Source organism: Cetorhinus maximus, chromosome 1 (genome assembly GCF_964194155.1).
Source record: "Cetorhinus maximus chromosome 1, sCetMax3.hap1.1, whole genome shotgun sequence".
NCBI classification, from domain to species: Eukaryota; Metazoa; Chordata; class Chondrichthyes; order Lamniformes; family Cetorhinidae; genus Cetorhinus; species Cetorhinus maximus.
Window position 1 is genome coordinate 145,527,012 of NC_135879.1, and position 26,154 is coordinate 145,553,165.

Genomic DNA, 26,154 nt, shown 5'->3' on the forward strand with positions numbered 1-26,154 from the left:
AAGTTTATTAATGTCCTCTTGTAATTTGTTGCCATTCTCCTCAGTATTAACTGCACTCCCAATTTGGTGTTGTCCAGAAACTTAGAAATTGTGGTTTTGATTCCAAAGTCTAAATCATTAATGTAAATTGTAAATAGCAGCGGTCTTAGCACTGATCCTTGTGTGACACTACTGCCCACCATCTGCCACTCTGAATAACTACCCTTTACTCTCACTCTCTGCTTTCTGGCTCTTGTCCCCGAACACCATATTCTCTGACTTTAGTCATTAGTCTATTATGGGGCACTTTATCAAAGGCCTTCTGAAAATTCAATTAAATTATATTGGCTGCATTACCATTATCTAGTCTCTCTGTTATCTCCTCAAAAAATTCCATAAGGCTGGTCAAGCAGGATTTTCCCTTTTGAAATCCAGGCTGGCTATACATTATTATATTTTTAGCGCGGAATTTTGCTGTCGGCGAGCAGGGGGCGGAGCCCACTCGCCGATGCGTAAAATGAAGTGGGATGACGTCGGGAGGAACCCCCGACGTCATCCCGGTCCATTTACATTTTCAGGAAGGCAGGGGGGCAGCAAAATCAGCTGCGGGCCTGCTGACCTGTCAATGGCCAATTGAAGCTATTGACAGATCAGTTAAAGTACTTAGTGTACCTGCCCATCCAACTTTAAGGTTGGCAGGCAGGCCAGGAGCCCTGACGGCAGCTAGAAAAAACATGAAACCTCATCCACAGGCGGGATGAGGTTTCATGTAGGGTTTTTAAATTTTTAATAAACTTATTATGTTAATTATGAACATGCCCCATTTTATGTGACATTGTTTTCTATTTTTAATATTTTTCAAAGTGGAAGCGATCTCCCTGAGGCAGCACTAGCCTCAGGGAGATGTGCACTCTTTCGTGCACATGCGCGAAAGAGAGCACTCTCGCTTTTGGGGAACCCCCCCCCCAGCCCGCACAGGGAGCGCCTAGCACTTCCCAGCAGACGTCACGCTTGGTGGGCCTTAATTGGCCCGCTCATGTAAAATGGTGGCGGGGCCCGCTTCTCCGGCGGGGATCGTCTCCCCGCCCGACGGAGATTGGATCGGGCCCACCCGCCCGACAGGCAGAAAATTCTGCCCCTAATTTCTAGATGTTCTCCAGGTTAAGTGGAGCCCATCCCAAAGGAACAGCTCCCCCTTTTCAATTCAATTCAAATATTGTTGTCCATTCAGAAATTCACCTCAGGCACACTGCTTGTTCATTTTAAATCACACACAAACAAATAACTAACAATGAAAAGGAAACTACATCACAAACAATGAGCAATGTTAAATCCCATGTTGCCGTGATGCAGCACTATCTTATCTCTAGGTACACAGACAATACACAGTCAAACTCTTCTTGGTAAGAGGGCTGGGAGAGGTGGTAGGAAGGTGAAAGCTCCCAGAGAGATTATCTCGGAGATGTGAGGAGCAACAATGTAGACAATTATTCAGTCCCTGGTATCGTAGCAGCAAAGGCACCACCAACTTGAGTTCCTCCCTTCTTCTGGAATAGTCATCTTGTTCAGTGAGTCCAAGCACTGTTGCCAGTACCCCATGAATCAAATTCCCTTCCTCCCACATCTGTCTTAGAACCAATTGCCATGTGGTTCTTGGTAGCAATCCAGAAATTATTATCTTTAATTTTCTGTGTTTTAATTTGGACACTAACTCTTCAAACTCTCTCAGCAGAACATCATTCTTAGTTCAATCTTTATCATTGGTCCTTACGTTGACCATACCAACTGGATCTTCCACCTTCCACTCTAAATTCATCTCCAGCCACAAGGCAATGTCCTCAACCCTGGTATCAGGCAGGTAACACAACCTTCGGAACTCCCAGTCACGGCCACAGAGACAGTATCTGTCCTCTTGACCATACTGTTCCCTATCACTACCACATTCCTTTTCATGACTCTCCCTTGAATAGCATCCTGTAGCCCGGTGCCATGGTCAGTATACTCATCTACCCTGCAGTCCTTGTGCTGAACTACAAAATTGGCAAGTACCATGTGCCTGCTCATCAAAGTCAAGAGCTGAGGCTGAGAGGCAATAGTTCAGGGCTCTGGATTACTAGTCCAGTGACATAACCACTCTGCTACCATTCCCTATTTCACCTTTGACAGTCAGAGTGGCCAGAGAAAGGCTACTGAGGAAAATGGGGGAAAAAAAAACTGTTATTCTGCTGCATTAGAGGATGCTGTTTAGGTTTAGCAATGGGTTCAAGTTGTGTGAGCTTTATTTCGTATCTGTCTATAACTGAGCTGAGGGTGCTGATGTTGATGTTGATAAAATTGGGAAGCATTCCATTCCCATCGCTAACGTAAAATTAAGATGCATTTGCTATAAACCTTAGAACAAGTGCTTATCCATAACACTGTGGATTATGCTGAATTCAAATTGTCAATTGATAAGCAGCACCTTCCAAACCCACGACCTCTTCCATCTAGAAAGGCAACAGCAGCAGTTGCATGGGAACACCATCACCTGCAAGTTCCCCTCCAAGCCACACACCATCCTCAATTGGAAATATACCGCTGAAATCCTGGAACTCCCTTCCTAATAGCATTGTGCGTGTACCTACATAGACTGCAGTGGTTGAAGAAGGTAGCTCATCACCACCTACTTAAGGGCAATGGGGTGCGCAATAAATGCTGGCCTAGCCTGTGATGCCCACATCCTATGAAAGTACAAACAAAAACAAACCCAGTCCATTCCTTTCAACAAGTGAACAAGTTGAAATTTGAAATGATAAATGTATTCTTCACACTTTAACTGGCCAGTTGTTTTGATGTAGGAACTTGCAATTCTGAGGGCTGAATTTTCCCCCCGTTGGGGGGGAAATTGATGGGCGGGCACCTGCAGGTGCGCTTCCGATCGGCGCCCCCGATCGGAGGCACTGCGCCATTTTACGTGGACAGGCCAATTAAGGCCCACCCAGCGTGACGTCCGCAGGGAAGCACTATGCACTCCCTGTGCAGGCGGGGGAATGCCTAAAGTCGAGAGTGCGCTCTTTTGCGCATGTGCACGAAAGAGCGCACTCATTTCCCTGAGGCTAAGTGCAGCCTCAGGGAGATTGGCTTTACGTGCAAAAATAATGAAAATAGAGAAAAAAAAATTCCCTTACATGTCCCCTCATGTGACAATATCACATGAGTTGGGACATGTTCATAATTTCCAACAAAACTTTATTAAAATTTTTAAAACCCTACATGAAACCTCATCTCGCCTGTGGATGAGGCTTCATGTTTTTTCCACTTCCCGCTAGGGCTCCTGGCCTGCCTGCCAACCTTAAGGTTGGACGGGCAGGTACACTAATTACTTTAATTGACCTATCAATGACCTCAATTGGCCATTGACAGGTGGGCGGTTCCGCCCAACGGCATCCCGGGTCATTTTACCCGTCGGCGAGCAGGCCCCGCCCCCGCTCGCCGACGGTAAAATCCTGTCCAAAATTGCATTATCAATGATGGTCATCAATGAATGCCTATCTCTTCTTTTAATTGTTAACAATGGTGTGCTTTAACAATGTTTTGCAAGAATTCCTCCAGAGTTGTGTTCATGTATTTTTACAGCACATTAAACAGAAGACCTCACCATAGATGATGACGTCAGTATTGTTCTCCTTTGTCATGACTCCACTGGAAGCGCTGCAGAAATATGTTCCTTCATCTCTTTTTGTCACATTATCTATGATCAGAATGCTTGAGAGTTCCAGTCCTTTAGATGCTACTTGTTTAATTGTTTTGAAGAATAGGTGTGGATTGTGCTGTAATTAACAAAAAGTCATGCAATGTAAAAGATGCAGTAAATTGTGTTTCAAAATCTACTGGATATATTCTGAAGTGGATAACATTATGGGGATGCGGATCCTCTAAATAATATGAATGCTACTTATGCGCCAGTTTGGCCCATTTGGCAGTATTCTTTGAAGTAAAAGATTTCAAGCCCCATTCTGGGGCTTAAACGTACATTGCTTTGGTAAAATGCTAAGAAAGTTCTGCCTCATCAAAGATGCTGCCTTTGTGTTGAACATTAAATTGAAGGCCTGTCTGCCCTGTTAAAATGAAGCTAAAAGGTCCCATGACAAAATTTAGGATGTTCTCCTGATATCCTGACCAACATTCCTTCCTCCGTGAAAACAGGTTAATTAGTCATTTATCTAAATTGCTATATGTGGAATTTGATTACATGTAAACTGACTGTCATATTACCTTCATAGCAAGTGATTATGCTTCAAAAGTAATTCATTGTGTGTATTGGGGCATGACATCATGCTATATGAATTTGAGTTCTTTCTTTCAAATTGAGAATAGTGCAATAATCAGGTCTGACTTTTTGGGCTATGTGCAGAAAATCAAAATTAATTTGAATGAAATATTTATGATAGCAATGAAAATATTATACTCCCATGGCATATCTTGCTAGCTTCAGATAATGCTATTCACAACTTGAAATTGCAACTAATACTCAAGCTAAGGTTTTCTTTTGGAGGCTAGTCGATATGATTGTCATTCAGGAAGAGAAGAATGGTTCTTTTCTGTACTGGTCAAACTTACTTCCAAGTTAATGACTGAAGGCCAGGCACTAATGTGGAAATATCTGTGTGGTAATCCATCTCATAGAAAAATAAGAAGTAAAATATTAAGTTTGGGTGATGAAGTAAAAGAAGATATTAAATTAGCTGCCCATTATTCATGGCAACTTGTCTTCCATTGGCATAGATGGAACGGAAGATTGGTGAAGAATATGTTGAACAGTCAGTTCGATATGACCTATTTTATCCAACTGCCCAAAATTAAAATGATCTCCAGGAAAACATGAAATGGGAAATTGTTATTCAAACTATCAAGCACATTCATTCTCAGCTCACAAATGATCTGCCTGACTCCAACAGACCCAATTCATTTCTTCAGGCAAAGTTTTCCTGAGGTAATCAAGTAAAAGCCCATAATATGTTATTTTTGCATCATTCCAACCTCTCTCTACAGAGAGCCTAACACATGACTGACTGGTGTCAGTGGTACATCACCATCTATGTCATTCATTAGCATATCCCATCTGTTAACCCTTTATACCATGTTCTTGTCTTCTTTCCCCTCCCCTATTGAAAGGACTGACCTCACGCTTGAAGTATCAGAGATTGAACACAGAATCTTCCTCCTCCCTGTGGATTTGCTCCATTGTGATATTTAAATTTGTTTTTTACTAACTAAGCAAAGCCACAAGGCTTTCATGTGATATACCTTCATTCCAGGATACTTCCAATCAAAGTTTAGCCGTACGTTGAGCTCAGTTTTGGCAGTGCAGTTAAGTATCAAGCGTTCCCCTACTGCTAATTCCACTTGCGACTGAGGGTTCAATGTAAGCTCCTGAATCTTGGTTCCTGTAGGGAGGATAAATTATACAATTATCCCTTTTTTGATAGCACAATAATAATAGAAATAAGTTTTGAGTCATGACAAGCGTTAAGATAAAACAATTTGTAGAGATGTTTTGCTTTGTGCACTAAGTGTGAAAAAGTTTAAACCTATTTATAAAGAGCACGTTTACAATTTCTCTACACCAAACATAGGAAGGAAATCTCCCTGTATTAACAAATACCATCTAAATCCCTGACTATGTCAGAGTGTTGTACACAGATCTAGAATTCTGTATTTTTGGTGACACATATACGTTCTTCCGTGTTTTCCATTTATGAGCTTTCCAAGTTTTGCTCTTAGTGTTCTAACTTCTGCCAGTACTGCCAAAACTTGCTTAGCCCTATCATTTTGGCAACCAGGACTCACCATGGTAGCTTTATATCATAGGGCAACAAGAGTTTGTTTTGAGTTAAAACTGTACCAAATTTCAAGCAGAGAATGTTTTACTGACAAATAATACAGCAACTTTTGGCTAGCTTGTAGTAAAAGACTTTAATCAATATGGTCCACTATATAAAATAGACACGTTAGTTGCTTCTTTTTGATGACCTGGCATAGAATTACACAGAAATTATAACACCAATATTTGGCCTAAACACTCCCTGTTGATAGTTCTTCTCCACATGAGCAGATGGCCACTCAATTCCCATATCCCTTTTCCCCACTTTCCTTCAATGACTTGCCTAGCCTACTCTTAAATTATGACATGAGAGGGTTGTACTTAATGGAGGCAACGGGGCTGGAGAGCCGGCAAGATCCCTGCGGCACCTCCTTTCGGGAAGGCCCACCAAATCAAGTGTACATCAGGCACTTAACTGGGTAGCGGTGGGCCTTTCCCAGGATCAAGGACTTCAGGGCCGGAAATCCTGCCCCCAAGAGCTGCTGGCAAATCAGAGGCCAGCAGCTGTGCATTGCTCGGCAGTGCCAGTGGGAACGGTGGCAACTGCTGATAATGCACTCACCAAGGGATCCAGGCCACAGGTGAGTAATGGGGAGATGGGGGCAGGCGAGGGTCGCAGTGTGGGTTTCCAAGGATGCGAAACTGGGGTGCATTAAGGTCCCAGGGGGGTGGTTCTCAATGGGCTTCCCTCTTCCTGAATCTGGGTCCCTCAATCAGGCACTGAGTGACTTTGAACGACGGAACCCCGCCCCCCTTCCCACCCCCTCCTCCACCCAAGAGCTGTCAAGCAACCCTGACAGGGTGAATATAGGTAGCAGCAGGATAAGGCTCTTAAGTGGGCATTAATTGGTGGGCAGGGTCCCCACCCGCCACCTGCATGCTCAGTTAAATATCCCCTACCAGGAAACCTACCTCGGGAGAGGGTATTAAATTCTTGGTAAGTTCTGCTTCAACCATTTCTTTTCAAACATGCCAAATGCCCATTCCTTTGAGCACTGTGGGCATAATTTGAACCCACTAATTAAATCTCCGTTATTTCAGTGGAGTGAGTCCCAGTGTCCTTTGGGAAATAATCTCCAAAAGGGGTTCAGCACTTTTGTGATGCAGTGCAGCAGCACAGCACAGTGGGCCATAAATTCCAACTAGCATCGGAAAGAGATGGCCAGCAAGAATTTGTAGAAATTAATACATACTTATCTGCCCTTGAAAATCACGCTGACACTTCTATTCACTGGAGCTGCTTGGGGCCTGCATCAAAAAACTTCTCGCAGGCCCCAGCGAAGTGCAGCTCCAGCAGATTTAAGGAGGCACTAGCTGCCGTAAAGTAGGTAAGTTTAAAGGGCCCAGGAAATTGACAGGCCAGGGAGAAGGTAAGTGTCTAAGGTAAGTGGATAGAATTTGGCGGGTGGAAGCGGATCGGACGGCGGGCATGGTTCGGGTGGGGAGGTCGGAGTTCACCATGGGGATTGGTGTGGGGGATGGGTTCAGAGGTTTGGAGGGGATGGGGGAGTCGGAGCTCTGGGGTGATTGGGGTTGGGGTGGTCAGAGGGCAGGTGGGTGGGTGTTTGAGGGGATGGAGGACAGGAAGATGGAGGGCTGGGGGTGGACAGAGGTCAGGTGGTAGGGGAGATTAGAGGTCCGGGGGAGGTGGGTGGGCGGTGCCAGAGGCTGGGGGTTGGTGTTTGCCGGGTGGCGGAAGTCAAGAGGGTGGGGTGTTGAGGGGTCAGAGGTTGGAGGCCCAGGGGGCTGGGGGAGTGGGGGGACATCGGAGGTCAGGGGCTGGGTGTTGGATGGGTCAGAGGTTGGGGGTGGGGGAAGAGTGTTGGGAGGTCAGAGGTCGGGGAGTGGGGTGTGTCAGAGGTCGGGGGTGGGGTTGGAGGTCAGAAGTCAAGGGGTGGGGGTGCCGGAGATTGCGGGTGTGTGGGGTCAGAGGTCGGGGGGGTGGGGGAAGTGCCTTGGGAGTCGGTCTGGATGTTTACAATAGTCACCCAGAAGTTAAAAGAGGTTTCAATTCTTCTAACTTTTCCTGAGTAGCTATTGTAACCCTGACAGAACCACCCGAAGTTTGCTATTTAAACTGCATTTTTGGATGGTTCCTGATGCAGCATAATTGTCCATAAGAAATGTGCATTTCTGGGCAATTGCCATGCAAACCCTCACCTGGGAACTTCCCAGAGGGATTCCCTAGTGCATCCTTAGGGTACCCCCCCCAAATCCAATGCTGGGGAGCTCGAAGGTTATGGTCCAGTATATTGCTACACGCCTAAGGGTCTCAGGGAGACAATGACTCAGATAGTCAACTTTCACTGGTAGACATGCCAGTATTTTTAGATGCAAGGCAGAGAATGAAAGAAAATCAAAGGAAAGCTAAGCTCATTAGCTTGCTGCAGCAAGCTTTAGGGCGATGATGACATTCTATCCTCGCCAGTCAGGTGACCAACTGTGGCATAAAGAAATGTGGTGAAAACAAATGAAACGCCTTAGGAAATAAGAGAGACACTTGGGTGTAGCTCCAACCAATTGCAATATCAATCTCAGGCCTAATGAACTTGGTAAGGTCCAGATTCTCAAAAGAATTTGCTCTGTAAAAGCAATCACATTGTTTACTGGAGGAGAACTAGGTTTCCTGTTGATAAAACCGGAGACACAATAGTATAAACGATCTCCCAACCTGAACCTCTATCCCAGCAGGCAATAAGCATGAAATGACATCCTACCGTCTGTAGCTGTGCCGAGGGTTATCAGCCAGCAGTGCAGCCCCACTGTGAGAAGTAGTATAAACTGGCCAGTTCCGATTATCTGTTATCTCAGTTTACAGATTGCATTGTAGTATTTTTAAAGTGAGATACATAAGGGCCACGCTACAGATGTTTCAGGTTATAAGCTGATAAACATCCATATTATTTTCATCAGAAAACTATTTAGACCATGCATTAGAATGCCTTCCCCAGTCATTGAACTGTGCTCCCACTATTATGCCGTAATTATATCTTGAGTGGGAAGAGTAGAAAGAAACTATAATGATTTTCATGTCGTTACCGCACCATTTGCACTTCAAAACAGGGCGGTTGCAAGATCATAAAAGTGTGGCTGGTTGAAGATCGGTTCCCGCCTGCTCTCATTTTCAGATAGACCTAAGCTAGAAAGCTAAAGTTTCCTCCAGGAACAGGCAAGATCAGATGATTTAGATCTGACCACCAAAGCCATTTTTTTGCTATCTCTGCCCAACAGATTACCACCAGTTCCTGGCCCCCATCTACCAAATATCGGTGGTAGAAATTGAGTCAGCTATTTGAATGCACAGTAAAGGAATTCTCAATGTCAATCAGGGAAACCTGAATGCTAGCTTGACCTTTTTTTTTTCATGCCACTTGCTTGTTCACATTGAGGTTGAAAGGTTTCCACTATTGTTGCCCTTTCCATTATAAATGCTGTAAGCTTTTGTCTGCTCCTCAAAACTAGTTTCTCCATATCGCTCCCAATGCTTCCAACTCTTCTTTATGGTGCTGCAACAGGAATTTGAAATCCAACGGCCCTGCTGAATATCCCACCATCAGATCAGTGAGCTGCCTAAAAGGAATGCATTCTGGGCTGGCAACTCACCAAAATAAACTGCATGAGGTCTCGCCAAAAATTGGCTTGGGTCCCATGACAAAACCTTTGTGCTGGCAAGCAAATGTCCCATATCTGCGCCATATGTATATTTCAAAATTAATTCTGTAGTGGAAGTTAGACATGAAATTTAAAATTTAGCCTCTTCAGTATAAATATACAAAATGCACCTTACCTAAAACTACCACCACATACATGTTGGAACGAAAGACTCTTCCATTTATTGTTGTCTGACACGTGACCATTCCTACATCTCTTATCTTGTGACTCAAAATAGTGAACCCTTTCTGATTGTCCCAGAAAGTTGTCATTCCATCAGGAACAATGTATTTTTCCGGATATTTCTGTTCAAAAATTAAACAGGGATTATTTCGTGGACTAAAAAAATGTAATATTAAAATATAATTGCTAACTTTGGTTAAGATTACATGCAATGATTACTTAATGTTGTAAAATATGTCATAGAGTCATAAGGTATAACAGAACAGAAGGAGGCCATTCATCCATCGAGTCCATGCTGGCTGTCTGTAGAGCAATCCAGTCAGTCTCATTGGCCTGCTCTGTCCCTGTAGCCCTGCAAGTTTATTTCCCTCAAGTGACCTCCAATTTTCTTTTAAAATCCTTGATTGTCTCCACTTCCACCACCCTCGGAGGCAGAGTTCCAAGTCATTAGCACACACTGCGTAAAGAAATTCTTCCTCATATCCCCCCTGTATCTCTTGCCCAAAGCCTTAAATCTTTGCCCTCTTGTATTTGCACTACCAGCTAATGAGAACAGCTTTTCTTTGTCTATCTTATCTAAACCTGTCCAACTCCGTCAAATCTCCTCTCAATCTCCTTGGCTCCAGGTTGAACAACCTCTGTTTTTTCCAACCTAACCCTATAGCTAAAATCCCTCATCCCTGATTCTCCACTGTACCCTCTCAAGGGTCCTCACATCCTTCCTAAAATGTGGTGACCAGTACAGGACACAATATTCTAGTTGTGACCTAACCAGAGGTTTGTAAAGGTTCAGCATAATATATCTGCTATTGTATTCAATACCTCAATATGTAAAGCCCAAGATCCCATTTGCTAATCACTCTTTCATTATGTCCTGGCACTTTCCAAGATCTATGCACATGAACCACCACATCCCTCAGTCTCGGCTTTTTAGAACTGTGCCAGTCAATGTACATTTCCTCTCTGTATCCCTTCTGCCAAAATACATCACCCCACACTTCTCTGTATTAAATTCCATCTGCCACTTATCCGTCCGTTCTGCCAGTCTATGTCCTGTTGCAGTCAATTGGTATCATCCCCACAGTTTGCCAAATGTCCAAGTTTGGCATCATCAAATTTTAAAATTTTACTCCATATTCCAATATAGAAGTCATTTATATGTATCAAAAAGCCGTGGTTCTAGCCCTGACGCCAATTTTTTTAATCCAAGTTGAGATTATCATATTCCCTGAGCCTAAATTTTGATAACCAGCCTTTTATGTGATACTTTGTCAAATGCTTTTTTAAAAATTCATACAGACAACTTCCATTGCATTCCCCTCAACAACCTTCACTGTCACTTCAAAAAATTCAATTAGATGATTTAATTCAAATCAAAGATGATTTACCTTTTACAAATCCATGCTGGCTCTCCTTAGTTAACTCATACTTTTCTAAGTGCTTGTTAATTATTTCCTTGATTATTGTTTTCAAAACTTTACCCACCACTAATATTAAACTGACCAGCCTATAGTTATTAAGAATTTCCTTACACACTTTCTTCTACAAGGGTGTCAGGAGTATGATGGAATACTCCCCACTTGCCTGGATGAGTGCAGCTCCCACAACACTCAAAAAGCTTGACGCCGTCCAGAACAAAGCAGTCCGCTTGATTGGTGCCATATCCACAAACATTCACTCCCTCCACCACTGACGCACAGTGGCAGCACTGTGTACCACCTACAAGATGCACTGCAGGAATTCACCAAAGCTCCTTAGACAGCACCTTCCAAACCCATGATCACTACCATCTAGAAGGACAAAGGCAACAGGCACATGGGAACACCACCAACTGGAAGTTCCCCTCCAAATCACTCACCATCCTGACTTAGAAATATATCACCACTGCTTCATTGTCGCTGGGTCAAAATCCTGGAACTCCCTTCCTAACAGCACTGTTGGTGTACCTACAACACATGGACTGCAGCGGTTCAAGAAGGCAGCTCACCACCACCTTCTCAAGGGCAACTAGGGATGGGCAATAAATGCTGGCCCAGCTAGCGAGGGCCACATCCCGTCAATGAATTTTGAAAATATTGCCATTTTCCAATCTTCTGGGACTTTGCTCGTATCAAGGGAAGTTTAGAAGATTATGACAAACCCTTCTGCTATTTCCACTCCTAACTCCCTTAGCAACTTGGAATGCAAGCCTCCTAACTCTATGCTTTAACCCTTAACATTATCCCAAGCAATATTTGGCTATTTGTGTTTGCAGATCACCAATCTTATTTACCACACTTTGGGCCAGATTTTCTCTCTCAAGGCAGACAATGTGAGTTGGGAAATTTCCTGGCTCACTGCACCAGCCTTGTGACAAGGTGCTCCATTAGACCTGATTTTTACTCCAGAAGGGTGGTGGTGAGGCGCAGAGTGGGGTTGGACATGCCAACCCTGAACACAGATTGGAGGCAGCCACAAGGACTCCTGAGTGGCAAGACGGGCTGTTTAAACAACCCACCTTAGTTCTCTGGCACTTCATACCAGTTATTTCCTTAAATTTTAGGCCCTCTAACCCTCATCCCTCGCACCCCATCACCCCTAACCCACTCTGCATGCTACATCATGCCCCCATGCCAGCTTATGCCAACCCATGCCCCTCAGCCATCCCCATGACCCCTTAAAGCTCCCATGCCAACTTATTGCTAACTCATGCCAACACATGCCCCCATCCCCCTCCCAAGGCCCCTTAAAGCCCCCATAAACTTAATGAAAATTCATGCAAAATCATGGCCCCTCCACCCACCACCCTTGTGCCCTCCATGCTAACATACCCAGCATCAATGGGCAGACCTTAGGAGCCATGTTGAAATGAAATAAAATAAAGCTCCAAATACTTACTATAGCCTTTACTATAGTAAAAAGTAATCCCATTCATGAAAGCCCATTCAAAACTATTAAATATCCTCAAACACTTAATCCCTTATAAAACACACAGACTTGTATTCATTCCCCACATCAAAAACAGCTAATCCTTTTATAACTTCCTTGAGCTGTCAATAAAACTGTGAACTAGGATACCCCTGCTGAGATAGGTTGTGAAAAACAGTCAAGCATTAATAATGATAGCCCACATTGACATTAACAATGTCAATAAATAGCTATTATAACCGATAGAACAGCTTTTGTAACTGATAGAACAGCTTTATTCAACTCACACTGACACAGGCAGTCTACGGCCAGAATTTTTCGTCGAGCGCTTGAGCATAAAATGATGCGCGATGACATCAGGTAAGTGTCCTGACATTATGGTGCACTCACGCAATATTTTGGTCGGCGGGCGCGCTGCCGACTTCTGCACATGCCCGCCAACAATTAACAGGCCTATTAAGGCCATTAAAGTAATAATTAAATGCAATTTTTCGCTGCTCGCCTGGTGGATTTGGATTTTTTTATGAAACCTCGTCCATGGGTGGGATGAGGCTTCCAAGAGGAATTAAAAATAAAATGAAAATGCTGAAATCTCATTTATAACATGCCCCTGCTCATGTGACAGAGCCAAATGAGGGGACATGTTGTTCACATTTTCAATTTATTTATTTTTAAATTCTTCAGCTCCCTGAGGCAGCTCTGTGCCTTCAGGGAACTTTCAGTGCGCGCACCCACGCACATGCGCATATTCCACGCTTGTCCTACTCCCGCCCCCACTCCGGCAGCGCTCAGCATTGCAGCACACAATTCACGCTGGCTGGCCATTAATTAGCCAGCCAGAGTCAAATCGCGGTTGGGGCCTGATCACAGGCAGCGGTCAGTTTCGCGATCACTCCTGGGCCCACCCGGCCGATGAGGTAAGAATCCTGCCCTACGTTTTTTTTATTTTAAAGGGTTGCGGATGAAATAATTTCACGGTTGGACAGTTTCTACAGACCTTATCCACCCTTCACGGGCATTTACGTCTACTGTAAAAACTTGTGTCTCCCACACTGCAGGTTAAGGTCCTTGCGACAGTGAAAATTGGGTCTGTTTGAACTCAGCAAATGGACCTGTTAAGTTCAGGTTTCCCTCATGTGTGAGTTGCACCTCACTCCCTATCCCCTAATGGTGAAAATGGGATCTATTGGAAATTGAGGTGGAGCTTCCAAATTCAGGTCCCACCCATCATTTTTAAAGTTCCATGTGGTCTCCATGACTGCAAAAATCTGGCCCTTTGTGTATTTGCATGCGCTCATTCTAAACCTGTCTTTGTATACTGTGTAGCTCCCCTTAGTCTGCTCCTATCTGATATGGTACTACTTCCTCTACTACTATCCAACATTTTCATCGCTTTATGCACTTTATTCTTCTTTTTTCCTTATATATGCTGGTGCCCATCCGCCTGCCAATTTAGTTTAAATACTTCCCAAATATACTAATGAAACTCCCCATGAGGACATTGGACCCAGTCCTGATGAAGTACAACTTTTCCCTTTTAAATAGGTGCCTCCTGCCTGAGAACTGGTCCTAATGACCCAAGAATCTGAAACCCTCCCACCTGCACCATGCCTCAAGACATACATTGATCCTCCCTATCTTCCTATTCCTACTCTCGCTGGTGCGTGGCAATAGGAGTAGTCTGGAGATTGCTACATTTAGAGGTCCTACTTTTTAACTTGCTCCATAGTTCCTGAAAGTCTAACTGTAGGACCTCAATGCCTGCCCTCTCCATATCATTGTTCTATAATATAGTGCTTTACAGTATACTAAAATGATTAATTTAACAGAGGATTAAGATCGTTCCCATTTCAGAGAGGCCGCCAACATTCTAAAATGATGCAGACAAAAAAAAATCAAATTATTCTGAATGTGGTCACACTACTAACAACATTACATTAGATGTATGCATGCATTTATATTTGAATAGCATGGCTGTTATAAGGTATATTGTATTTTAAAACAATTACATAATGTAACATAAGCAATTTTATTTACCGTCTGTAGGGTCACATTAAGATCCGGCATGGAGACCTTGCATGGAATGACTAGTGTCTTGGTCTCCATTATGTACAGTGCTTCTGGGTTCCCAGGATAGGAATTCACAAAGGGAATTTGATAGTCTAAAATGCAAATAACATATCTGTTTAGCTCCAAAGGTAGAGTAAGTTGTTATAACTGGCAGATGCTTCTAAAGCATATTTTTAGGATATCAACAGATGCTAATGACTTCAATTAAATCCTTGGAGCAATATAATTGCAAAGTCCTTTAAGACTTTGGCTTACTTGGAGGACTCATTTGAAACAATGCCTATAGTTTCTGGTTGGGCTTAAGAGACACTTGACTTACTGAAACTAAGGTTAAATGGTAAGGTGCCAGGTGTATTGTTCTTTCATTGCTCTACTGGTAGACAACTGATTTCCCATTCTTAAGATCTGGGATTGCATGCCAGCCTTCACAAGTTTACCAATTTAAAGTGCAATTTTGCTATGAGCATCTCAAGATAATAGCTCAGTTCATATTGGAAAGGAAAATTCAGTAATTCTGGCATTGCAAAGTATGCATGGGTTGAATGAAATACTGGTCACAGTGGGCAAAAGATCCATCACTCAGAAAATCCCTATTTCCCTCTTCTTGAAGGAGGGTGCCCTAACTTCAGGAGTATTGAAAAAGAAAACAGGTTTAAGGGCCCGCAAATTTGCAGTTATAGCGGAGTACGCTGACCACACAGAGTCAATGGGAGCCCACCTAATTTGCATTGAGCTAGGGAGCACCTACATCACTACAGGCATAACACCAACATTTGCCTGCCCCATTCAGCCAGAAAATCTGTTCCCTGTCCACCTTTGTGAAGGGGGATGGGCATTTTCCTGGTTCTCTGCAGACTCGATTAAGCAATCCCACAGCTCGCTGTGAAAAGGTCCAATCCATATCTACTATTTTGCCTAAATTCCATTATTTGGTCATCCTGGTTATTTCCCTGACCTGTATTGTGGGGCCTATTTTGGCATATCTGGATCTGGTATCCTCATCTCTTTTGATACACTGGCCTCCAGTTAGGTCTCGGCTAAGCCAGGAAAACACAAAATTCTAGGATAAGGAGGCCCCCACTCTCCCACACCATACCTAATAATCCTAGTGGGATCCTCCTGACATTGCTGGCCTTGGATGGGGTGGGGAATAATTCCGCACCTTACAAGGCTTTTTGGGAAATTCCAGAAATGGAGGTTGCCAAACAACCAGGTCAATTTTGTTTTATGGTGGGATCAGCCGGACTCTCATCAGGATTAGGATGGAAGGCAGATGAACCTCTATGGGCTGGGCCGAAATCTTTTGATTCATTTTTTTCTTTCGGCTGCAGTTTTATTGAAACAATTTTCATATGAAGTATTCATCAACTAAATTGCAAGTTAATTGAGCCACATCTAAAATTCAGTGAGAACAATGAGGCAATTTGTCATTCACATTTGACAAATGTTTACCTGCCTCCTTCCAATTTTGAGACACGTTTAAAATAAACTATAGGTAAACAAAAATGTCAGTATTGGAGTAAAAAGTTTCCAAAGGCTTGTAAGAGACTGTCTGTCCATTCAATGAATAAAACTTTGTAGCAAAATAGACTTACAGGTCTCTGAGGGAACTTTGTATCAGCCTGAACACCTACAGCCACATTAACAATTGTAAATCAATGTATTTTATTGCAACCTCACGAAAATTCAATGACACACCAAAAATTCTAAAGCTGGAGGGCGCTTAGAAATGGATCAAAATGTGATGTTAGTGATCTTAGAAACAATTTCATTAGAAACTCATCATCTATAAAAATAGATATTGGGCATGTAACTAAGGTACAAACTAAAAGAATGTCATCCTATGCTGAGACCAAAGTTTGAGCTTTCTCTCAGACTGTTTATGCTCATTACAGATGCTTTCCTTATTTACATGACACTGATGGATTTGCTGCATGTTTCATCTTAAAATAAACTATCTTATAAAATATTTGAGTAATTGAGTTGCATCAGGTATTAATAAGATCCTTGGGCCAACTAACTTTAAATAGAGCTCATGGCATTCTTTCCCAATAAATTTACAAGGTGATCTTCAAAAGTGAAATTTTGTTAAGCATTATAGCTCTAGGAGAATTGCAATCTTTTATTATAAAAATTGCTGTTTGAGGTTGATTCGCAATTGTATGAAGTATAATAGCATGACTGACATAAAATGCAGGGCGTCAAGGACACCAATCAGGAAATTGGTCTGTTTTCTCATTATAACTTTGTCTGATCGGTAAGACAGAAGGAAGTGCTGCAGGCAATCTGCATTTAACCACATTGCTTTGGAAGTCAGAGAACAGGAACCCTATGGAGGTTAACCTCAGCATGTGGTGGGCTTTATTGTGGGTACACTATTCCAGTCGAAGCAAAGGTGATCATTTGTACAGCGTCTGATAAGAATCTGTATCTGTTCCCACAAAAGAAGCATTACTGTGAGATCAAAGAGCAAAACAGAATGAATCCGCATGCTGCAGGAAATACAAGTTTTAAATTGAAATGCTACCTACTGGAGAAATTGTAACCAATTGAAATTGAGCTCTGTTTGTATTTATTTCCATATGCTAGCATTGAAATCGTTTGCTATTGCTGCTGCTCTCACTTATAATGTTAGGTTAAAAAAAGTTGGTTCTAATTTTTTCCTTTATTATTGTCTTTTTAAATTTCAACATTGGAATATTTATATACTAAACAGAGAAGAAGTGACATCGAGGGGAGTAATCAGGTGAAGTGGACATGTTTTGCTGTTTATTGGAACATACGCAACAAATTTCTTTCCAAGGGCCATAATGATTTTTTAAGGAAAGTTCTCTTACCCTGAACAAAGACATAGATACTTGCAGCTACTTGCACCGTGGAGTGTTTGTAGAAGCACCGGTATGTTCCCGTATCATTTGCAATGGTTTTTGTCAGAATGAGAGTTTTGCAAAATGAAGTCCCATTGGTGCAGTCACTCAATGATATCCTGTGCTCCATGTTACTGTGATTTCTGGGCCATGACCATTCCAATGGCTCACGTCCGCTACAGCAATCATTCAGAAGCAACATGTTCTCAATTAGAAATGCAGAGCTGCATAAAGTTCTTTTTATTTAGTTGCTTTCTTAACCACAAATAATGATAAAATCTCATTTAACAAAATGAAGAGATGAAGTGTTGAACTACGATGTCACTCATTTTTTTCTCCATTTTGTTTCCACAAAGGAATAAAGACCAGGATACAAATTACATATTATTTAAACAGATTTATTATACAATTTATAGATTGATGTTCTTCGGGGTGGGGATTGCAATGATCATTTAATAGAAATAATGAGCAATTATTTAGAATATATTACATAGGTCAGAGTGGTGCACAGTGAGATTATTTCATGAAAGTTTAAGTCCCATAATTAATAAATTAGAGACTGCTGTAATACACATTTGCTGCAATTTCACTACTGTTTAAAAATGAAAATTGCAAAGAAAAGCAGCTCCAGAGCATTACATATTGTAGAACTATTTTGCCTTCATGGAGTAATGCTAAAACCAGCAGCTTTCCCTGGTGAGGAGCCTTCAGTGTGCATTCTGCTACTGACAGCTCTTTGCCTTAGGTGCATCAACATATACTGGGATATTCAGCTTAGTGAGATGAATTGGTAACAGGCGGTACAAAGGGAAAAGCCAGGGAAGAAATTTTCACAGCAACTGGATATTCTTTTTGAAATATTTGAATCAATCCAATAACGGTAAAAACATTATGCAGAAAATGAAAACATTTCAGTTTCTAAAAAAATTGGTGTCAAATTCAATGTTTACATTAAATATACATTTTAAGATATTTTGAAAGTTTCCAAGTGAGAGTTTGTGGGAGAAATTATATGAACTCAAAGCGTTGTCCACATGCCACTTTTGTTGACAGAAATGTAACACGAACAATGGGCTGTGAATGACAACATCATATTTTTCTATTTGACTGCAGTGAAAGATAATTAGAGGTAATTGTGAAACTTCTATAGCAGATTTTATAAGTCTTGCTTTTTCTTTCAAAGTCGTAGCTAGCCAATATGTTTTAATACAGAACAACCTGAAATGGAGGACAGCTGTCTGTTTTCAGACATAGGATGAACTTAATGCTCAAGCTGTAAATTTTAAACAGTACAGTAACACGTGTTAACTTGTTTATCTCAAATGGTCCTCATTTATGCAAGGTTAATAGAATCTTATACAAATACACTAAGCGTATGTCCACTGATATTGCCAGTAGCAATTTTAGGTCATAGTTGGTATGCGTAAGGATAATTAGGTAGATAGATTGAATAGATAGAATAGATAGAGTAGAGTAGGTAGAATAGATGTATGGATGGATAGATGAATGGATGGATTGAATAGATGCACAGAAATATGCATATATTTACTTAAAGATGTATATATAAACACATATATAACACTTATATATATATATATATATATATATACACACACAAATATACAAAGTACAAGATTATGTGATACATGTCAGGTAAAATGCAAAATCTTCTCTTACCTGCAAGTAATTATTAACGTATCATTAGCATTAATTACATGGTCTTTATTCTGGATGCTTAGGTGTGGGGAAGAGTAGGAGCCTGCAAATTAAAATATCTGATTAATTTTAAAGAGAAACATCTGTAAAAACGAGAGTGAATACACTCATGCATATTAGTTGGCTATTTATAGATATGCTGAAGTGAGTTTGAAGGCTGAAAAATCCAAATGCTCACACGATTTTTGTGAGAACAAAACACGTTGTCCTTGTTTTACAACACTTGTTTGCTACCTCACTGTTTTATTAGTGTTATTGAATGGAAACCTGTCCATGTATCAGCCGTCAATTGACATTGCATTATGCATAGTACAAGGGTGTAGCCAGGAAGGACTAGAAAATATGTAACTACTGTTGGAGGGAGATAGGAAGGAAATTCTTCTAGGGAGGGTCCAGGGACTGTTTCCCCTGAGGAACTTTGCAAAACTATATTTTCAAATATGTATTTTCCTGAACTTGAGACCATGCCTGCTGCAATATTTGAGGATCCAGCCAAAGATTGGAGGTTGTAATAAAACAATGAGGATGAGGTAGTGGAAGTCCAACATATACCTGAAAATTAACCGATTGCATTGGTGTTGTTTTTAATAAATCACAGTAAATTTTCTGCATGAAGTTGTTATGACAAACCTTTCTATCTTGACATTAAATCACAAATTCTTCAATAAACAATGCAAATGTGCATCTATATTGCATACACTATGTTGGCTACAAATCTCATATTAATTTGCATGCAAGTTTTATTTTATTAAACATGTACTGTACTTTAGCTTTATCTTCAATAAATAAAGCCTGACTCTACCAAAAGTTATGTAGATACATAATGTCTCATTTAGGAAAATGAAGCAAATTATCAATTTGATTAATGGAAAATATGGTGACCTAATTAGCAAACATTTGTTTAGCAGAACCTATTATATAAAAAACATTCCAGAAGAGGGTTGACTACATGACAAACTTAATTTAGGAGCCAGCATAGTGACACAGAAGCCATTTTTAGGGAATGCCATTGATGGCTGCAAAAGGAGCCAGGCATGTTTAAAAAATATATTTTTAACTATTTAACTCCTTTAATGACATATCGACAAAATATTGCAGCTTGATGATTTTTCATTCACACAAGTCACAGTGCTGTAGTAATGAGAGTGATGTGCTGCCTGCACTTTTAATTCTATGAGCTGAGCTCATATTACAATGTGAGGTCAGCTCCTTTACATAACATTGTGGTGTTATCAGCACACAGCACATGAAGCACAGAGGCACATGAAATGCTGTCCAGAGCTCTTGCAAGCTAAAGTTAAAACTGTACTGCTGCTAAAAAGGAAATGGCTGCATCAGGCCCATGGCAATGAACAACACTCTTCCAGGAGGGACCTTTGGAGGTCCTGTTGCAAAGTAGTGCTGAAGAGAAGGGCAGTCCTTTCTGGAGCAGGGGATACCTTCTCTGAAGACTAGCACAAGGGTAGGTGGATGGAGGTAGCACAAAGTATGAATGTATCTCAACAATGGCCAGGTGCTGGAACAGGTGGGGAAGAAAGTTGCTGCTCTCTGAAATGTTGCCAGCATAAACATGTTTAGGCTTTGCTTAATTATACAGTGTTGCTTAGCAATGAATCTTAAAAGCTGTTATTGTAAGTCTGGTGACACATCACAGAGCAAGAATCCATGGCACATTCCCTTACTTATTTTCCAAATAAACAGGCATGCGTGTTTTTAGCACTGCACTCTCTACTGCCATTTCAGTGTAGCAATGAGATATGTTAGGAACAATCACTGAGCATCAGGTATATTAGGTGATGCCTGTGACTGATTGAGGGAACTTCATTTCTTATTGTATTCCTTTGATTGCTGAGGTTGTGTAAGGCCCACCAGATATCAATCATCCCCAACACCAAGGTCAACCCGTATTACTTGCTTCCTCTGATCCTGTCCTTCCTCTTTTAGAACTAGCAGTAGAATACCCATAGCTCTTCATTAGGCTGAGCTCAATTATAGTCCCCTTGCCTAACTGATGACAAATGAGGCCCAACTTAGGAACAATAGCAAAATCCATGAATAAATAACAAAATTGCTGCATCAAGATTTTACATCTGCCTAATAGAGACATTTAAAGAACTAGAGTCAACATGGCTGAGGGGCCAATTAAAAGGTACCTATTTCTTATGGGTGCTGAGATCCAGCAGTGCTGTCAGGGACCAAAACTATGTCATAAAGCAAGGTTCTTAAATATTTTTTGGGGTAGCAATAACTAGCGCAATACTGGTATGCTGGCCCTCAGTGACACTGATGATTTCCCATTGCATTACCCCCATGGTGCATACAACAGGCGCAGAGAAGGCCTACCTGCCCCAAAAACTGATAGTACAGCTAACCTTCACTTTATGCATTTGGCAACTATGGCTACTAGGCATAATATTATTAGCCTTATTAGTAAATATGTTGCTTCTCTAAATTGTAGTTAATTCAGAGCATTTAAGCTTAACTTTTGACTTTCACCAGCTGTAGGTTAGACTTCTGCTATGCTTCCTATAGTGTAGCTTTTGAAAAATAGTAATAATTTATGTCCAACTTGGCATTTTGAATTTTAAGGGAAAACTGAAAGATGACAAAGACCAGAAAGCTCTTTAGTATATGTGATGTGTGCATATGTGTTACATGCATTGTTGCATTTGAACACATTGACAAATATTATAATATATTCATGCTAATTATTTAAAATGGGCCACCATGGGATTGGTGGAAGCAAAGGCCCTGGAATAATTAAATAAACAATTAGGAGCTATGATTCTATAACTCTGTATATGGGGGAGTGTTACATTGTTCTGAACAGGTGAATTAGAATGGGCCTAATGGGTTTCTTCCTCTATAAGTATCTTGTGATTTTATGTGACACAATACACATTCTACTAATCCACAAAATGTTTCAAGTTGATACATCAGAAAAGTGAAAAATGCACAATATTGTTTATTTCTATGCTTAGCTATCTCAAGAAAGCCAAACATGATACAGTGACTGTGAACGGCAAGCAGTGTACTTCATGTGATTCACAGAAACACAACATTCAAAAGGAAATGTTTTAATAACTAGATGAACACTTTAACAATGGTAGGAATGTACTGATGGGACATCCAGAGTATTTTGTTTTGTGGTGCAATAGTTCTGAAATATTGGTTGATAAAGAGAGTACTATATCTTCAAATCACAGTGTGGTGCTCTGCAGTCTATATCATAACAGGGTGAAGAGCAGATGGTCAAACATTAGTTGATTCATTGAAGCCTCACGAACTGTGGGCAGAGTTCTGATTTTCTGATGTTGCCCAATTTCAAGGACTTACAAAGGATGTGAAATATTGGAATGAAGTGGACAATCAGCAGATGATTTCACCCTTTGGGGAATATCAAAGTTTTCTCTAAACATTTCTTTCCTCAAATTGCAGGATCAATAAAGAAATTAAATAAGTATTGAATAATTAAGTCCATTACGAAATGTTTTGGACTTTGTGCAATGAACCGTATACAAATTCTCTCTTTCTTTCTATGGGTGGACTGCAATCTTTATATAACTTCCTTATGTCCATCTAACATCACGATTATTGTTATGACAATTAATCGCAGTGACAGTTTGAGAAATGTGACTGATACAAATAGTCTAAGATATTGCAGTATAGACATCCATCTCGGAGGGGTGCAGGAGGAACAAACAATTCTGGGTCCAAATCCAGAATTAAATTCAGTTTAAAATGGGCACAGATTCACCTCATTAGAAAGACCACTGTCTGTTCTCGCGTACTTGCACTTATTGTGTAACAGATTTCCTCTGATCAGTAACTACTCCCACATCTCCTGCCCGTCTGTCATGAGCTACTTCAGCAAGACAATCCGCGTTGACAGCAGACTTCAGCGATTCGATTGCCACTACCCCCCCCCCCCCCTCCCAACCCACACCCACACACACACACACATACACTATTTACCAGCTCACCTTTAATCAGCTACTAGGGAACTACAGTGATTTAATTCACCGCACTGGTTTTTCATAACCTTGTAAAAGCGAATAACGACCAGAGAGTTTCAAAGCCTCTCTGCTCCTCGGCCTTTTTAATTTTCCTTTACGTGGGAAAACTGGCGGTTTTAATCAGATTATTTGGTTCTGTTTCTTTTCCTCCGGAGGCCAAGTTATGTGCACCATGATTTAAAATGAGAGGTGCCCAATCCACGCGATGAAATCGAAATGTATTTATGAAATTCAGAAAACTGGAAACTTTATATATAGAGAGAGAGAGGGAGAGAGCAGCTAGGTTTAACTTTGAAGAAGGTGTGTCTAAATTGGATCACAAATAGTGGATTTGTTCCTGCCTGGAGTTATTTATTTAGATGGGAATGAAGCTCGGACCCATTTATCGATACAGCTTCTCCGCTGGTATCTGTTCTGTTCTTTTTTGAACGTTATTGGTTGTTTGGCGGGCTGCTTATACAGATCTTAGAGTGGAGTGCGATCACTAAATGAGACCTCACATCGGTAACACGAACACCCGCCTCTCCAGATCCTGGAGAATATCCTCAATGGGCAGCCGAAGCCTGCACCAACTTTAGCACACATTGCTTCGAAAACAAAGCTGCAAGGTACGAATACTTGGACATTGGGACATCTGTTGTTCATTTCAGACTTTCTGAACTTCAGATAACTGAAATCGCCAGCACCCTTGCCCCGGTGGCTTGGACGATCTGCTCTCTCTCGCATCAGATACTCGCTATATGCTCCACAGTGTTGAAGCTGAGCAACTGCGGGAGGCGGGTTTCGCACACAGTAACCCGACAGATTCCAGCTACAGTACTGCGTTTCCCAGTTTTCCCTGAACTGATTTCGCTGAATCTCCATCACTAATCTGCAGGAATCCTCTTCCCCAGAGAGCAGTGGATCTGGGTCATTGAATTTGTTCACGGCTGAGCTACACAGATCGACAAAGGAGTCAAGAATTGGGGGGGGGGGGGGGACTGGGAGGTGGCGGCAGACAGGAAAGTGGAGCTGAGACCACAACCAGATCAGCCATGATCTTATTGAATGCGGAGCAGACTGGAAGGGCCGAAGGGCCTACACCTGTTCCTCAGTCCTATGTTCCACTTGGGTTGATGACTGGGCGCTGCCTATAGATCCCCACGCCACCAGCCCAAAGAAGAGTCGACGTATTTTTTTCTCCAGTATTAACATAAATGAATGTTGTACCAAAACTGTCGACTCCCTGCTCAATTTTCCACAACCCTTGGGTCCCACCAGTTAGCGGGACAATGAGAAAGACTTCATGCAATGTACACGGCGAGTAGCCCGGTGTCGAGCTGTATTGCAAATTAAAGGTCATTACAAAATTTTGTTTTAAATCCTCAATCCTTTGTAAACAATTAACTATTGTTAAAATTTCCCTGACCAGGGAGCCCAAGTATAATCATTTCGATCATGAACATAGATATCCAGTATTTCTAGTCCACCCCCTTGCTTTTTACCTTCATAAAGTGATCCTACAATTCGCTGTCATCTACCTGCTTGGCAGAGTATGTGGCTGTTTAAAGGAGTCGGCAGCGTTGCATTATGACAGCTCAAATTAACCACCGCTTCTGGATATAACATATGTTTCACACAATCAAGTGATATAAACTCAACAAGCTACCTTTTGTAGTCGGTGTTTAATCTGTACACTTTATACTCAGGGTTTAGCTTCAAACGAAATTAAATCTCACACAGGTTTAAATTCCTCTTCAAGATAAAACTCAATTGCAGAATGTTTTCACTAATTTGTAAAACTAATTCAACGTTACATTACGAAACGGTTTCTATATTGCTGGGTTTCCTACAACTTGAATTGTGCTCTTAATTCCTCGGGTTGAATTTGGTGCCATTAACTATTACACAACAACAACATTGTTAGCTTGCAAATAGCCCTCACCCGTTGCATCAGAAAATCCCATCCGCAGCCACACCAACAGCGCGAAAACCCATGTTTTCGACATGTCACAATGGGAACCCCGGGATCCAGATTGACGTGATCTCCAGTAGATGATTCGCGCCGCCGCTGCTCCGAAACGCCTGTTTTCTCAAATAGGTATTGGATGCTTTCCAGCCTCACAGTCTTATTCTCTTATTGTCGATCGGATCGCGAAACATACTAAAGTCACCTTTCATTTATTGGAGAAGGAAGGGAATTCTGCAAACGTCGCTAAAGCGATAATCCAGTAAGGGAAGATGTTTCACGTTGGGTTCAGTTGGATGAGTGTCAAGTGGACATGGCAATTTGCTGATTATATACAGGAGGAGGTTCCAAACCAAACGTTGATCCACCCATCACGCGACGTGAGAGTGTAGTGTATCCTTAAAAAGGGAAAAAGACCCCAAACAATCTAGAAAGGGAAGGTAATCACGGTTGACTACAAAAAGTGCAGTAAGTATATGTGGGTGTAAGATCACCCACATAAAAACGCTAAAAACGCATCTTGAAATATGTATAGAAACAACATTCGCACATAACGTTGAAAATAAGATCATATTTAAACCTAACAGTTCTAAAATGCGTAAGTAAACATTTCTTAATGTTGAAATGATGTAGCATGGCGCCCCTTTAATATTATTAGGAAATGAAAAGGAGTTTTGTTGGTCCAGTCCAAGAACACATGTACTTTTTTAAAAAAACATAATTAATTGTACGAAGTGGAATGTGCATTAACGTTTTATCTGGACCTATTATTATTTCCAATTATTTGCCACAAATCAAACAATGAGAATTAAAAGAGAAATTAGTCCACCTTGTTACAATGAGCACCTATTACTACCCAGCGATTTGAATGTGTAGGTTAAATTACTCACAGCTTTCTTAACATTGCCAGTAACATGTGCCGTCAGATCTCTTCGCTGCTGAGTTCCGCAGTGA

General features: G+C 41.4%; 1 protein-coding gene across 1 annotated transcript in view; it reads right to left on the reverse strand.

Moving 5' to 3' along the window:
- The window catches only part of kdr (kinase insert domain receptor (a type III receptor tyrosine kinase)), an 80,738-nt gene extending 55,233 nt beyond the window's left edge, over positions 1-25,505 (reverse strand). Inside the window, exons 1-7 of the mRNA XM_078547963.1 lie at positions 25,177-25,505; positions 19,198-19,279; positions 17,491-17,696; positions 14,621-14,745; positions 9,630-9,798; positions 5,266-5,405; positions 3,617-3,788 (exon numbers count right to left, since the gene is read on the reverse strand). Of these exons, the coding sequence (XP_078404089.1) occupies positions 3,617-3,788; positions 5,266-5,405; positions 9,630-9,798; positions 14,621-14,745; positions 17,491-17,696; positions 19,198-19,279; positions 25,177-25,240 (958 nt within the window). The 5' untranslated portion in view covers positions 25,241-25,505. The remainder of the gene's footprint in view (positions 1-3,616; positions 3,789-5,265; positions 5,406-9,629; positions 9,799-14,620; positions 14,746-17,490; positions 17,697-19,197; positions 19,280-25,176) is intronic.
- Between the last annotated feature and the right edge of the window lie 649 nt (positions 25,506-26,154).